Below are 14,738 nucleotides of genomic sequence, written 5' to 3' on the forward strand. Positions count from 1 at the left end.
GATGATAATTTATTTTGAATTTTCTTTATTTTAGGGACTAACATGATAGATTTTGTAGGTTGACTTGGATTTATAATTGTACCTAAAATGTTGAACCTTGGTAGATTTTGTAGGTTAGGCCTTTTTTAACGAGATAGATTGAGATAAAGTAATTATCTTTTGATGATAAGACTATTTATTAGTATTATTTTAGCAGAATAGCGAGTCTTTGACTTGCACGTCCCTTGATTGATAGGAGTAAAACTAGAGATGGTATTTGGGGCTTTCTGTTCCTGTGTTGATGCTTTGGATGGGTAACAAAAAGTCGGTTAAGTCTAATAAGTCTCCGATTCTTTCCCTTGGAAATGGTAGGGACAGAAAGAAATTAACATAAGAAAGCATCAGACAAGCATAAGAAGTTAACCCCTTCTTAAGCAATCCCGAATCCTTCTTTAGCTTTTTCTGCTGATCCTCTTATTGCCATTCAAGTCATTCCATCCACTTTAATTTATTCGCACAGGAACTTAACTATAACTCCATCTCCTCTTGTGTAGTATAAATAAATACACCCCACATTCATATTTTGAACTCAAGTCACAACCAAGTACCACCATACACACAATTGTTATTAAGTGGAAAATTTCATTCAATCACCTCACTAATATGCCTTCAGAATCATCAACGAAGTCAAGTCAATCTCCCCCTGCTGAAGGCGACAAGCACAAGCATTTGGACAGGGAAATAAGGGAGATGGTGTCTGCCATCACCCACCGTGTCACTGATTTTCACAAACCAGGCTCCACCCACCATTTGGAGAATGAGGATGAACATGACATGAGGATCATTACCCTCGCAGGAACCAACGATGGTGCAACACTGAGAAGCGAATTGGATGAAAAATCAGCCAAAACTTCTCATGGTGAGCCTGAAGCATTGAGCACCTTTGTTAACAGCAACTTCCAAGCCATCAACAACTCCATCATGCTTGGTGGTAGCTACCAAGCCAATGACCCTGGTGTGCATTTGGATATCTCTGATTTCACTGATCAACCTCCTGAGAGCCACCACCACAAGGTTGAGAAGCCAGGGAAGAAGGGAAAGAAGAAAGACAAAGAAGGTTCCAAAAGTGATCATCAATTTGCCTTTTAATTGAAAATGGTACCTCATAGAGTGCCAAGGAATAAACATCTTTTGTCAATATTAAACAACTGGTCCATGTATGTATGCTTGAATAACCATGTTTTCCTTATATGTTTTTGAGTTATATAATTTGTGTTTTTTTGTTTGTGGGTTGTAATCAATCATATTGGAGATAGTTATCGCTATATATAAGCAAGAATGCAAGATTGTAATATCCATGCTAAAAATATATATGAAAACACCACCTAGTTGATCGAGTTTTGAGTCAAGCATCATAGGGAATTACATAGCAATTTAATTGCAATTGCACAACTAAAGGTATATACTCAATTTCATGATGCCTGAAAGTTTATGAATGCTTACATAATTTAATCTTTGTATCACTCAATTAATAATAAATTAATCTTTTTAATTTGAAATTGACCAAGTTTAGAGATTAAATTGACATGAATTTGACATATTAAGAAGCTAATAGAATGCTTGGCTTTAAGGGTTTTAGGGGCAAGCTGATTTATCTTTTTAAATATCAAATCAACTTAAGTTATCACTTTTCTAACGGAATTATATATTTATTTGCAGAACTAATTCTATTTTTTTTCTTAAAAATATAACAAATTGTTTCGGTAACTAAATTGTACATTTACTCGCAGAACTTATAAACTTTCATGTGTGGGAATAACTTGATTCCTCAAAAGAATAATAAAGTATTTTTGGTGTTAATGTTCTGATTTATCTGAAAATATCGATCATGACTAATCTGAGTTGAGTAGAAAAATAAGTAAAATTTTATTAAAAATTATTTTTGATAATAGTTGAATTTGGATGTTATATGAATGATTTAATCTTAATTTTAACAAATTAATCATTTGCTTAAAAGAATAACAAAGTATGGTTAAACTTATTTATGATGTGAATAAAATAATTATCAAAATTTTTATATATAGTTATATACACATTTCTGTACGTCTGATTTCTGTGGGAAAAAAAATTGTGTAAATAATATTAAAGATTTCTACACAAATTTTAATATAAATCTTATTAGACTCTATCTTAAAATCAGTGGCATTGAGGCTATGTGAATTTTTTCCACAAATATATAACCTGCATCTCAAGAGAGACACATCGATGTGGGACCTTCCACATCTTCACTCTATTTCAGTTTGGATCAATTTTTCTTAAAAACAAAATATTACTTTTGCATAACTTTTTTTAGACATCTGATGGTGAAAATTAAAAAAGTAAAACAGTCAATTATAGTATTTTAATTCTAAAGTTACCCAAATATCGATTTGCCAAATCATGTGAAAAATAAAACTTATCAGTAAGACTTGAAAATTAGTGTATTTCAAAAGATAATTTATCAGTAAAAAACCACAAGTGTTCTAGATGATAAAATCTGAGAAGTTATTATGGTAATACATTTGCTAATGTGCATGGGTAGCACACTACACTTTTTGAACAAAAAATGTAGAAGTAAAACTCGAGCAAGCTGAACCATTCGGATCACAATTCACAAGTTAATGATTAGCAAGGAATGGTCAAGGTTATAGTGGATTAATTAGCAGAATGGGAATTCTGATATTGCTTGCAATTTGTAGCATGAGCCACTGTAACAGGAAACGAACCCAGAAAATTAAATGTATGCTAGCTTTCGTTGTATATCATTATTTATGAATGATAATTAATCCACTTGATAACTTAATTACCTTTGTCCATTATGGTTTTGATATTGCCGTTAAGTTTCTTTTCCCTTTTGGGTAACGGAATATCAAATGGAAATGATGTAACAGCTTATCTTTATGTAATGTATATATTATACTGTTACATGTGGTTCATACTAGACCCCTTACTGTTTAATTAATGCATACCTCCTGGCGAAAATTTATTTGACGTAATTCCTTTTGGTTGATATATCTGAAGGGTGCATATAGTTGTTTCATTAACTTAAGAATTTTTTTTTATGGGTATATCATATGAATTTTCATTTGGCTGTGCAATATTTTAAATTTCTAAATTCATGTTGTTGATTATAGAATTATGCACTTGTAATTAAATTTAATATTCAATTTACTTTATAAACTCACTTTATTTTAAACTCCAGTTCATAATTTTTAAAGTTAGGCAAATTTAAAAATCAAGTAGAGCTATAAATCAAACCCAATTGACTAATCTATCCCATAAATTAATTGTGTGACTAGTTGAAATGGTCTATCTCAAAACAATAGTCTCCAAGATTTGAAAAGATCCGTAAAATAAAATCAGTACTTTATTGCCACTTTATATTGCTTTAAAGCAGAGTCAGAGGGATTTACGTTTTTTTTTTATCCTTTCACATTTTTTTGTTATTCTTTGCTGTGATGCGGTGTTTCTCATTTTCTTTTCAATTTTCTGTAGCAAAATGGTTGTATTTTGGTTTCTACATTTTTAAAGTGCAATTAATAACATTTTTAATTTATTAACATATTATTTTATCAAAATTAAAAAATACATATATTTAACTATAATTGATTAAATCACAGGTTAGGTCGTAAATTACATTTACTAATTTACTGTCTTTTTTAAAACATTGAAGAATAAGACTAGCCTTTTATTTTTGGTCAATAAGTAAAACTACACCTTTAAAATCGTAAATAACTTTTTGGACTATGGTTCGGATAAGGGCAACAAAAAAGGGGTAAAAATCGTAAGGGAAAAAAAAATCTCACATTGGTTGGTAAAACCGGAAAAAAAATTCTTTTCTGGTTTCAAACAATTTCTGTTTTTTGATTTTGTGGCAGGTGATGAGCTAACTATGATTTACATACAAATATTAATGGCTGTTGGGTTTCAATGTAATGATAATTGGATGCATTCTGGTTCAACCTCGTTCAAAGGATGGCACAGTTAAGATCTGGGATTTAAGGTGAAGTAGATATACAACCTGTAAGAAGCTCAGTTTTGCAAAATACTATTATATGATACTTATATCATGAAATCTCCTTGATTTATTTCTTCCTTTTATTGTATTGATTCTTCTTTAAAATTTTCCAAATCTAACCTATATATGTATTATAGTACCACGACAAAATTAGAACTTCTAGATTTGTTTTAATTGAGCATTAAAGCATTAATGTATTGATATAATTGTGAGTTTTGCAAATTCCATATTCTTCCATCTTTCTATGTATGTCATGACAATAAATATATATCCTTAAGTGGTGTAATATGATTAGTATATATACATAAGGCATGAACCATCATTCCATCGTAGTTGAGTGTGAACCATGGGGAGGAATGTAAGCAAAATTGACTTCCAAATTCATTTGTGTACATTTTTTTTAGTCGATCTTATTATTTGCAATTTATTCTTCAAGTATGAAAGTCACATTTCTCTTTATCTGTATGCGTTATACTTATTTTCAAGTCATCGATCAATAAGCTACTAGTTTATTTAGAAAATTACATATTTGACATTGTCAATTTTGTTTTCTTTCTTTGTGGAAGAACAAGGAGGAAAATTCCACCCAAAAAAAGAACAAGGAGGAAAAGAAGGAATCAGACAAGGCTGTTGTTTTGAAAGCACTCGTACATTGTGAAGGTTGCTCGAACCAAATTTCTAAGTGCTTGAAAGGTTTAGCTGGTAATATTTCGTTCACTTTAGATATCTATTATGGATGTGTGTGTTATGTGTTTTTGTTATTATATTATATTATATAATTAACAAATGAGATGTTTATGCAATGACTAGGAGTGAGGCATGTTCAGGTTGATAGAGAACATCAAAGGGTCACTGTGAAAGGAGAAGTTGTGAATGATCCAGCGAAGGTTTTGGAAAGACTTCGAAAGAAATACAGCAAAAACGTTGAGTTAATTTCACCAAAACCAAAGCCTGAAAAACAGAAAAAAGCCGAAGAGAAAAAGGAACAGGTGTAAATTTAAAATTTTCTAATTATTATTATTATTGCTCTCTTTTCTTGTTATTTTTCTCACTGCTCTTTTATATTACATGTTTTTATCTTATATTCTTATATATTATTATTGCAAGCAGCCTAAAATCAAAATTGTGGTGCTTAAGATGTATATGCATTGCGAAGGCTGTGTAAGTGATGTCAAGAGAAAAATTGAGGAAATGGAAGGTAGATATTCTTGTTCATTGAAATTTGACATTTGTACTGAGACTTTTTGTACGTGAATAATGAAAGAAAAAGAAACTGAAATAAATCAAGATAATCAACAGAGTTCTTTAATATCCAAGATGGCATATAATTGATTGATTATATTGTCAAACCAGCGTATTTAGCATCTAATTTGCTAATATGGGTAGGTGTTCATTCTGTGGAAGTGGACAAAGAAAAATCACGGGTCATGGTCAGAGGAACGATGGATTCAACAAAACTTGTTGAAAAAGTGAAGAAGAAACTGGGAAAGCATGTGGAGATCATTAAGGAAGACAATAAAAGAGAACCCAAAAGAGAAGGGAGTGATAATGAAAAAGGCAATGAAGATGTTAATGTTATTATGTATAGTTATCCTCCTCAATACTCTACCCAATATCTTTATCCCAATCAATCCTTTAGTGATGAAAACGTTTTTGCATGTTCAATAATGTAATGTAATGCAAAGAAAGAATGAAGTTTTTAATAATTAGTGCAATTATCGTAAACCATATTGTTGAATAAATAGAAAGTAATATTACATAAGTTAAATTGGGGTCTGGGGAGATGAAATTACTTTGGTCAGTAGATTAGCCTAGCGAGAAATACACACACAGGGCCAGCAGCTAGCAATACCACTGCCAATATATATGTATAATATCCCCCACAAAACCATTTTAAATAAGATTAAGGTTAGTTAAGTGATTTATAATCAGGAAAAAGGTGTTTATGGTAAGTTAACCAATTTATGTTTAAAAAGGTGTTTTTGTTAAAATAAATAAAAGATGAAACAAAGAAAGAATGAGAAGATGTTAACCCTATATAAATTTCCACACTGTGCATTGTTGAATTATTAATTACTAATTTGTGTATTCAAGTTTTGCAATGCAAAGCTCTATGTAAATATAATGCCTTAATGCCCACCAGAGATTATATAAATTTCAATTGTGACTTTCCTTTAAGTTATCTTTTTTAGCAATAGGGGACTCGTAACGGTATTTAACTATTTTAAGGCACGGTAATGATAAATCTCATGTAAATAACACCCACGAAGCAGTAAGATCATATATCATGTACACAAATGAAGCACTGCCTGGTGATTAGTTCATGCCACATCACTCTTAAAATATTTTCGTAGAGTAACTTCATTTGCTTTAGAAGTTCTCATTGTTTATATAAAAGAAGTTCTCATTGTTTGTTTCCAACTTTTCATATATAGACATGGCAACAATATTTAATAATATTCCTGTTAAATCAAAATAAAATAGATTTAATTTGTTTTAAAACAATTGTTAACTTAATTTTTTTTAAGTTTCTTTCACATTAGAATAATTTTAAATTTTACCATAATATCCTTCTAAATAATAAATAAGACTTACCTTACCCTTTTATGTTCGAAAGACATCTTACCCTGGCCACATCATCTGTGTACATTTTGTAACATCAATTTTCAGAGGAAAATAAAAGCCAATAAAACTGAATCTCAAACTTAGATAGTTTTCATGAAGTAATAAGTTTAAAAAAATCGTGAAAAAATAACACTACTCAATTGGTTAAAGTTGCACATTACAAAACAACTGGTATACCAGGCACTTTCAGCTTAGAAAGATGATCGGCCACTAACTTGGTATACAATGCAAAGATCAAACCAAACCTTAGAATTTAGAGATCAAAATTCAAAATAAGTAACAATAACTTTTACTGAAAGAAAAATGATGCATAGTGATATCATGAAATATTTATTTGTGTTTTGATCCACGCTATTTGACAAGAGCACTCTAATTGAGAAATTACTGACAAATAATATTAGAAATATTCTCATGTTACAAATTTAGATTACTCCGGACAGCGTATATCATCCACGAAGAGGATTCTTATTGACTAAACGTGCATAAAGTCAAAGAACTATAGTAAACTTCAAAGATCAAGAGGCAGATTATTATTTACAAAACAAGATGTAGCTGATGGAGAAAAATAACTTTATGACCATTATCTCAGGAAGTTGCGGGTTCAGCCCCATCGTGTAGGGCACAGCAAATTGTAGCTTTATGATGCCCTTGGTAAACTTTAATATCTTCACCAGTTGACATAGACCAGAGCCTCGCAGTTGTATCAGAGGAAGCTGCAACGACAATATGTGACTTAAATAGATGGAACGATGATTTAACAAATTCTAAAGATCAGATCTGTTTACATGACTATCAAGCACAATAATTGCAGCCCGTCCAAATACACAATTGATAATGCAAGGACTAGTTTGCTGTCAAAAATATCATGGAGTGACAGTGTAAATTTTTTACATAACATCACTTCGAAGTTACTCTCCTGTTTCTGTATCTGGTAGCTGAATGGCAATAACTAAGTGGATAAATATTGAAAATTGCCAAGTTAGTACCTGTAATAAGGTAGGCGCCATCCACGGAGAAGACACAGTCCCACACCCAGCGTTGGTGACCTGGGAAGCACAGCCAGCCTCAGTCAGGGAAAATGAAATTTTGGGAAATGAGGTGGGAATTGAGAAAGCATTTGATAATCACAAGACTTCATGAATTACCTATAAGAGTTTTTTCTAGGGTAAAACCATCAACATTCCATATTTTGACAGTATGATCAGAAGATGCAGTTGCCAAGTACCTAAAAGAATAACACCAACAAAGAAATATTGACATCTTACTGAAACAATGAGGCATATCAATACTTATTGACAATGAAATTATCAGGACTGGGGCTGGAACATTGAATTGGTCCCTTATCCAGCAAAGGTGACGGATATATTAAAATGCTTAGACCAAGACACAGCCATCCAGTAAAACAGTGTTAGACAAATTTTAGAGAACCAGCTAGGGGTGCTATTACATGTTTGATGCTTCCAATTTAAACTGTGGTTACAACTTGAATATTGCCAGCTATAGGGATTTAAATACTATAAAACCATATTGAATAAGCAAGTGCAGTGAAACCCAGCTTCATGCCAATGGACCATGAATATGACTTGGAACAAAAGGTGAGCTTCACTGCATTTGCTTGATTGTAGAACAAAAGCACACAGGAGAAGATTTTTAACTAAGGGGTCATAGTCTCCCAGAGTTTATACAGTTATACTCATCAACATAGCATGTGTGTGTGAGGTTGTGAGCATGTGCGCACATTTACGTTGAAGGAGCTCATGTTCAATTCAGCACATCATTTTCATCACAAAAAAATTTCAGTGCCAATATTTTAGTTTTTCCTAAACAGACCCTTAACCTATGACCCTTATTTGCAATTGTTTTACAATTCCAATAGTTGAACCACTGGCCTGTTCACTTGAACATGACCTTTGCCATGTCTGGGTTTAATAAGATGATGAGGAATAAAAGAAATGCAAAAATATGAGCATAATCTTTATAACCTGTGGGGTTCACAGAACTCGGGTGATAAAAGACATTTGAGGATGTATCCCTTGTGTGCTTGCAGCTTGTGAAGAGGCTCAAAGTTTGTCATTGTCTGCATAGAGACATAATCCACTGGGACAAATAAGTAAAGTTTGATATGAGGGTAATCTCATTTTAATATTTTTGTGAAGGTACAACCTGAGTCCCTCGCAACAAGCGCCACACATAACATGTCCCGTGATTATTTGCTGCAACTACCAAGCTCCCATCCCACATTACTGTTAAAGAGCGTACAGCTGTATCCACCTCTGGAACCTACATTTCTTCCACAGATTGAAAATAATGTTTCAACCATAATTATTTTATCAAAAGATGAGAGAAAAAAGAGAGGACAAAATGAGATCCACTGATTCTTAGGAATTAAGACTATCAACCTAAGAACAAGGAAATTGGGGAATTACATTTCTCCAAAAGGCAAAAGTATAAAAAAACCTATAAGACATATAATTGCTGCAGAAAGAACCCTTTGGTGAAGCATGACAATTGAATGCATATTACTATATTAGAGTACATGTGGGAGGTCAAAGAGAAGCATCATGTGCTTTTGCAAGGTGTATGCCTATAGAGTTAGAACTACAAGACTTATAATTTAGACAGTTCATTCTTAATAAATATTATTTTGGATTTTTTTCTTGGATAGAAAATATTTTGAATCTTGATCCTACAGTGATATCCATATTCAATAAAAAAAGGTCATAACTAATACCAATTCGCAACTGCATGAATTTGCTGTCAAATCCCACACACGAATGTTGCCATTTTGGTCACCAGATATTAGTTCAGTCTGTAGGATCACCAGAAAAAAAATCAATGAGAACCACAAAGCAAGAAACTATAAGAACTGCAATCTGAGTATTCTGGATATTGCAAAAATTAAGGAACCATAATCAATGAAGAAAGAGCACCAATGACCCATTCTTCAACTGAAATGCTATGAAACAAATAAGCACTTATAATTGAAAGTATGTCATAATCCAGATCTAAATAAACATCAATCGATAAATCAATAGTTATATCAACCCATAAAAGTGGTAAGCAGTTAAATGAAGTAAAATAAAATCTAAAAACCTAAAACCAGTATGCCGTAAGGCCAATTCAGTCCAAGCTACTAATCTGATTCTTGCATTAATTATTGTTATTAATTGTTACATCTTCTAACTTGTTGTACCATGTTAATGATTAATGTACTCATAAGCCAGGAATAAATTGTATATCCACCAAAAATGGTGAAACATAACCTGATTTGGGTGTAGAACAACAGTGTTTACAGCTGCACGACTTTCATATTCCCTTTGACAACCGGGTGCCCTGCATTTTTGTTATCACATATAAGCAATGATTATCAAGAATGAACTTAAGGGCATAAGTCATACTACAAACTTATTACACTACATGCTGTATATCTACTTCACCTCAAATCCCAGATTTTAACTGTGCCATCCTCTGAGCCAGAATACATCCAATTACCATCACATTGAAACCCAACAGCCATTACATTATTGGTATGTGAATCATAGCTCATTACCTGCCACAAAATCAGGAACAAAAATTGTTGGGAACCAGAAAATAAATGATTTATTTTGCAGCAAGTGTATCAGGTGAGAAAGACAAACTGGTTGAGGACTATTTGAGTTAACATCAAACAGTCGTATGTGTGGATTGCCAGCTGCAGCCAGGAAGCGTTTATCCGGGGTTATCTCCAGCCGGTTTACTTGCTGTACAAAGCAGATAATGGAAATGACAAAAGAAGTTCATGAGCTAAGGACCTTAAACACACCAAGAATTAAAAAGAAAAAAAAAAGAAGCATTCTTCTTGATATATATTAGTAGCAACAACCACCATCTAACAATAGGCATACACAAAAACACTGAAATAGAAAACTTTTAAGCATACCATAATTTTAACACTAAAACATAGAGGCATAGTACATCCAACAGCAGAGCTATTCACTTGCAAATGGAACAATAGAAAGTTTATGCAAGTTCAACTTTGTTTTCCAGTTTCATATAAATGTTTAGAAATAACGTGTCTCATAATCTAGTGTTCAGAAAAGTATTAGATATAGGTTTGATTTGAGAAGCCTAAAAATGATATAAATTTTGAAATACCACCAACAAAATTGGAAAAAAAAATTAAAAAAAAAATGAGAAGGAAGGTAAACCGAATCAGGATATTGGATGGTGCGGTAGCAACGGCCACTCTTGGCCTCCCAAAAACGAATAGTGTGATCATAGCTCGCAGTGGCAAGTATCACCGTTGGTTGGCTCATTCTACAATACAACTCTTCTTCTTCTTCCTCTTTCAACCAACATTTATCTATCAACAAAAATCAAAACAAAATGTTATTGGATTGAATAAAATCTATCGAATCTGAATGTAAACATCGAAAACTAATTTCGATACGATGAGATGTTGCCAGAAACAACGAAATGGATGAAAATGACCCCAAAGTGACTATAAAAAGAATAACCTAACTGAAGAAGTAAGAGTGTGAGAAAAGAGACCAACCTCAAGAGATCGCCGTCACGCCGTGTCTACACCACCACCGCCACCTCCGCCGTCTACGGTGATAATAGGAGCGCGCCGCACTAGTCAATTCCCCAGTTCATCTTTGGTCTTCCCTACAACAAAAACGCGCCGTTTCGACCGGAAGCAATCAATGAGTCTTTTTTACGATTTTACCCCTTTTCTATTTGGTTGGGCCTTCGGATTCCCATATCCAAACCATAGCATAGCCCAACAAGTTATTTTAGATTTTTAAAGGTGAGTTTCACTTGGGCAATTGATAGTTACACTCCTCCAATTATTAAACACTAGCATGGTGCCCCAGTCTCCCCACTGGTGACTTGCATGCTTTCGCATGTTTTATAGGTAGGTAAGTAAATAATATAAAAAGAGGGCACAAATTACAGAGTAATTTTAAGAGTTATTATTCATCCTCATTCTTTATTTTTTAAAATCGATTATAATAAATAACTAATCTTAATAATTAAATTTTAAGAAAATAAATAATATGAAAGAGAAATAATTCTCAGAAATCTATTCTTAAAATAACTTGATTCCTCCTCCTAATATAATATATATTCAATTATTAAGGTCATTGTTGTTAAATGAATTAATATTTAAGTGCTAAATATATTTTTTATAAAAGTCTAAACTATTTTTTTATGGTCAATAAGAACATAACAATAAGATTAGAATCTTTAGATATCAACAATACGATACAAATTTTTATATTGGATGAAGTTCAAATTTAATATACTAGTATGATATTTGTGAGATTGCACGGGTCATATTAGTTTTTGTTGTTTCAAAATGACCTCGTAAATATTAATTTATTAATAAGCTAATATTATACTAAATTCATCAAAGTAATGCACACTCAAAAAAGCACATATTTTGATTTTTTTTAGTTTTAATTATTTTTATTTGCTTTGTTTTTATAACTATCATTAGGACATTTTTTTCTCTCTATGAGATTCTAAAGTATTTCTAAAAAATTTTGTTCTTTGAGTTAATTATAACTAATTATTAATCTAAAAAACAATTATGTAAGTGTATAAAAAAAACACAGTCCCTTTGTTGTGTATTGTAGCTACAAAATTTATATATTAAATTTCAAAAGATAAATCTTATAAATTAAAATTACAAACTATATTCAATTCGACACTTTAAAATACAACACAAAGCAAATTTTTTACAGTTTACAAACTTAAATATTAGATAAATATTATTTGTTAAAAATAATTTTCTAGATTTTTATCTTTTTATTTTAATTTAATATATATTTAATAAAAATATTAATTACAACTAAAATATTTATGTGAGATCAATTAAAATATTCGTGACTTATTATTCAATAAGTAAATTATCAAATAAGAATATTTATGTGATATCATTTAATATAGTTTTTTAATAATATAAAGTAGTTAAATTTTTTAATTTTATAAAATAATCAATATTTTTAAATAATTATATATGATCGTCAAAATTAATATTTAGTTAAATATTAACCATGCTAGTTTGATTCCTTTTGAATAAGATGTTAGATAAATCATATATATATATATATATATATATATATATATATATATATAACATTATAGTTAACGGTGATTTTTTCATAATTTCATTAATTGTAAAATATTTTGTATTTTATTAAAATATAATATCATATAGGACATAAGATGTTTGTCATCTTAATTTTAAAATCCACAATGAAAAATAATGAATATAAATGAATTGAATTTTCAAAACTAAAAATGTTCAAATGCATATTTTAATATTATAATTTTCTTTTGTATACCGTCAAAATATTTCATAGCCTTCCAAAAAAAAAAAAAAATACATTTCATAAGTTACTTATATAATGGCAAAGATACTTGTAAGTTTAATTTTAAATATTACACATAAGTATATATTAAATTTTTATCCTTGAAACTTAACTTTCTACTGTTTATAACCCCTTTTTTTATAAAATGCATACATTTATTAAATATAGAGACTTCACAGTAAAAACGTTAATTAAAATAATTTTTAAGTATTTGATTGAAAATAAAAATGACGTTTTAATAGAATGAAGATCAATAAAACGTGGCATTTTAAAATTTGTTGTTAATGTTATCTTAAAATTAAATAATGATTTTATTTTATATCTTTATTGAAAATCTCAAATAAAATAAAATCGAGTAAGCAGAAAAGTTTTTCTGTTAACTGAAAAAAAAAATCTTTCTGACGTTAGCCCCATTAATTACCAAAAAGAAAAAAGAAGAAGAAAACCGTATCCATAGCAGGAAAAAGAAAAAGGTGTGTAGCTAGAATTAAAGGAGAAACTGAAATCTCTTACAACACTTTTATTATCTTCAGAGAAAAAACCAAGTATTTAAATTGTAGATATGTTTGTAAAACGATTAAAAAATAGTCAGTGATGATAAATTTTTTTATTTGTTTTGAAACCAGCAGTGATTTAGTAACGTAAAAAATAAAATTGTTTATAAATTTGATGTAAAACTTGTTGTGTAAGAAACAAAAATGATATAATGGTCTAACAAAAAATAAACATAGTCTGTTTACGAAATATGTTTCTATCGTCTTATTTAATTTCTAGATATTGCAAAAATCTGTTATATGTTTTCAAATTTAGTTCAAAAGATAACTTTATTTATATTAAAAAAAATTAAAATTCTTAAAATCTCAATTAAATGTTCGATTTTTTTTCTGATATTTTTCTTTACACTTACTTTTACAGCTTCTTTTAATCCTGCAAGGTCACGTGTCACCCATCAAGGTCTTTTTTTTTTTCCTACACCGTCCACGTTTTTTTTTACAATTTTACAACCCCTTTATTCAATCAAATCCTATGTCCATTTTCCTTCGTTGGATCACGTCTCCGCCATTTTCTCCCCAGCTTTTAATTAATAACCTCCCTCACATTTGAATTATTACGCTTCTACTTTTGTTGATGTAGATTTTGGAAGCAAAATCTTGTTTCAGAACAATATCAGCAACAGGAAGATCTGACACTTTGATGACAAAAGAACTATCTGAATCAGAAGACGAGGAGGGGCTAGTGATGCTCTACATATCACAAACAAGGTTGTATATCATAATGTGGCAGTTGCCTATCATTTGAGCCACTGAAAGAGAAAGAGGGTCGACGCAAGTATTGTAAGTTACACACTAATTGTTCTAGAACCAACATTTCCTTCTTTAATCTTTATATTATTGTAATTTTTCTAGAACTAAAGGTTATTAGATGGTTTTCAAGAGATAAAGAGATAAAATTCATATAACTATAGAAGCAAATACGTTATTAAACCTTAAGAAAATTGAAGTTATAATTCAAATGTGAGGGAGTGTGTCATTAGCATATTAGTTTGAATTTATTTTAAAATTATTTATAGTTTCTAATTATAACCCATTAGCATATTCCAATTAGAAAAACAAATGAATGTATTAGCAAGTAGGTAAACTTTAACAAATTTATAATTAGATTTGAACCCACGTTATTTTTTATGGAATCAGAGGTGGGGAGGGGCAAACTTGTCTCAA

At 30.6% G+C, this 14,738-nt stretch overlaps 3 protein-coding genes across 3 annotated transcripts; 2 read left to right on the forward strand and 1 right to left on the reverse strand.

The window, feature by feature from the left end:
* Window positions 1-565: 565 nt before the first annotated feature.
* On the forward strand, window positions 566-1,383 carry LOC114387326. Its single transcript, XM_028347486.1, has one exon. The coding sequence runs from the start codon at window positions 643-645 to the stop codon at window positions 1,126-1,128; it is 486 nt and encodes a 161-aa protein (XP_028203287.1). The 5' UTR covers window positions 566-642; the 3' UTR covers window positions 1,129-1,383.
* Window positions 1,384-4,382: 2,999 nt separating this feature from the next.
* LOC114388105 (heavy metal-associated isoprenylated plant protein 8) lies at window positions 4,383-5,739 on the forward strand. The gene is made up of 5 exons (XM_028348438.1): window positions 4,383-4,394; window positions 4,603-4,738; window positions 4,847-5,025; window positions 5,147-5,234; window positions 5,423-5,739. Exons 1-5 carry the CDS (start codon window positions 4,383-4,385, stop codon window positions 5,707-5,709), a joined length of 702 nt encoding a protein of 233 aa, XP_028204239.1. The 3' UTR covers window positions 5,710-5,739.
* Window positions 5,740-6,975: 1,236 nt separating this feature from the next.
* On the reverse strand, window positions 6,976-11,352 carry LOC114385684 (target of rapamycin complex subunit LST8). The gene is made up of 11 exons (XM_028345703.1): window positions 11,196-11,352; window positions 10,849-11,003; window positions 10,300-10,401; window positions 10,099-10,211; window positions 9,925-9,994; window positions 9,393-9,470; window positions 8,825-8,941; window positions 8,644-8,738; window positions 7,807-7,886; window positions 7,648-7,707; window positions 6,976-7,374 (listed from the first exon to the last, which is right to left on the reverse strand). The coding sequence occupies exons 2-11, from the start codon at window positions 10,954-10,956 to the stop codon at window positions 7,247-7,249; spliced, it is 951 nt and encodes a 316-aa protein (XP_028201504.1). The 5' UTR covers window positions 10,957-11,003; window positions 11,196-11,352; the 3' UTR covers window positions 6,976-7,246.
* Between the last annotated feature and the right edge of the window lie 3,386 nt (window positions 11,353-14,738).

The sequence above is a fragment of the Glycine soja genome, chromosome 15, assembly GCF_004193775.1.
Source record: "Glycine soja cultivar W05 chromosome 15, ASM419377v2, whole genome shotgun sequence".
Classification (NCBI taxonomy): domain Eukaryota; kingdom Viridiplantae; phylum Streptophyta; class Magnoliopsida; order Fabales; family Fabaceae; genus Glycine; species Glycine soja.

Excerpts from the sequence above, each read along its gene's own strand:
- LOC114387326 (XM_028347486.1), top strand. The coding sequence starts at position 643 with ATGCCTTCAGAATCATCAACGAAGTCAAGTCAATCTCCCCCTGCTGAA.
- LOC114388105 (XM_028348438.1), top strand. Across the intron at positions 4,739-4,846 it reads GTGCTTGAAAGGTTTAGCTG|GAGTGAGGCATGTTCAGGTT; the intron begins GTAATATTTCGT and ends TGCAATGACTAG. Across the intron at positions 5,235-5,422 it reads AAAAATTGAGGAAATGGAAG|GTGTTCATTCTGTGGAAGTG; the intron begins GTAGATATTCTT and ends TAATATGGGTAG.
- LOC114385684 (XM_028345703.1), bottom strand. The coding sequence starts at position 10,956 with ATGAGCCAACCAACGGTGATACTTGCCACTGCGAGCTATGATCACACT. Across the intron at positions 9,995-10,098 it reads GTTAAAATCTGGGATTTGAG|GGCACCCGGTTGTCAAAGGG; the intron begins GTGAAGTAGATA and ends ACAAAAATGCAG. Across the intron at positions 8,739-8,824 it reads GCTTGTTGCGAGGGACTCAG|ACAATGACAAACTTTGAGCC; the intron begins GTTGTACCTTCA and ends GTCTCTATGCAG.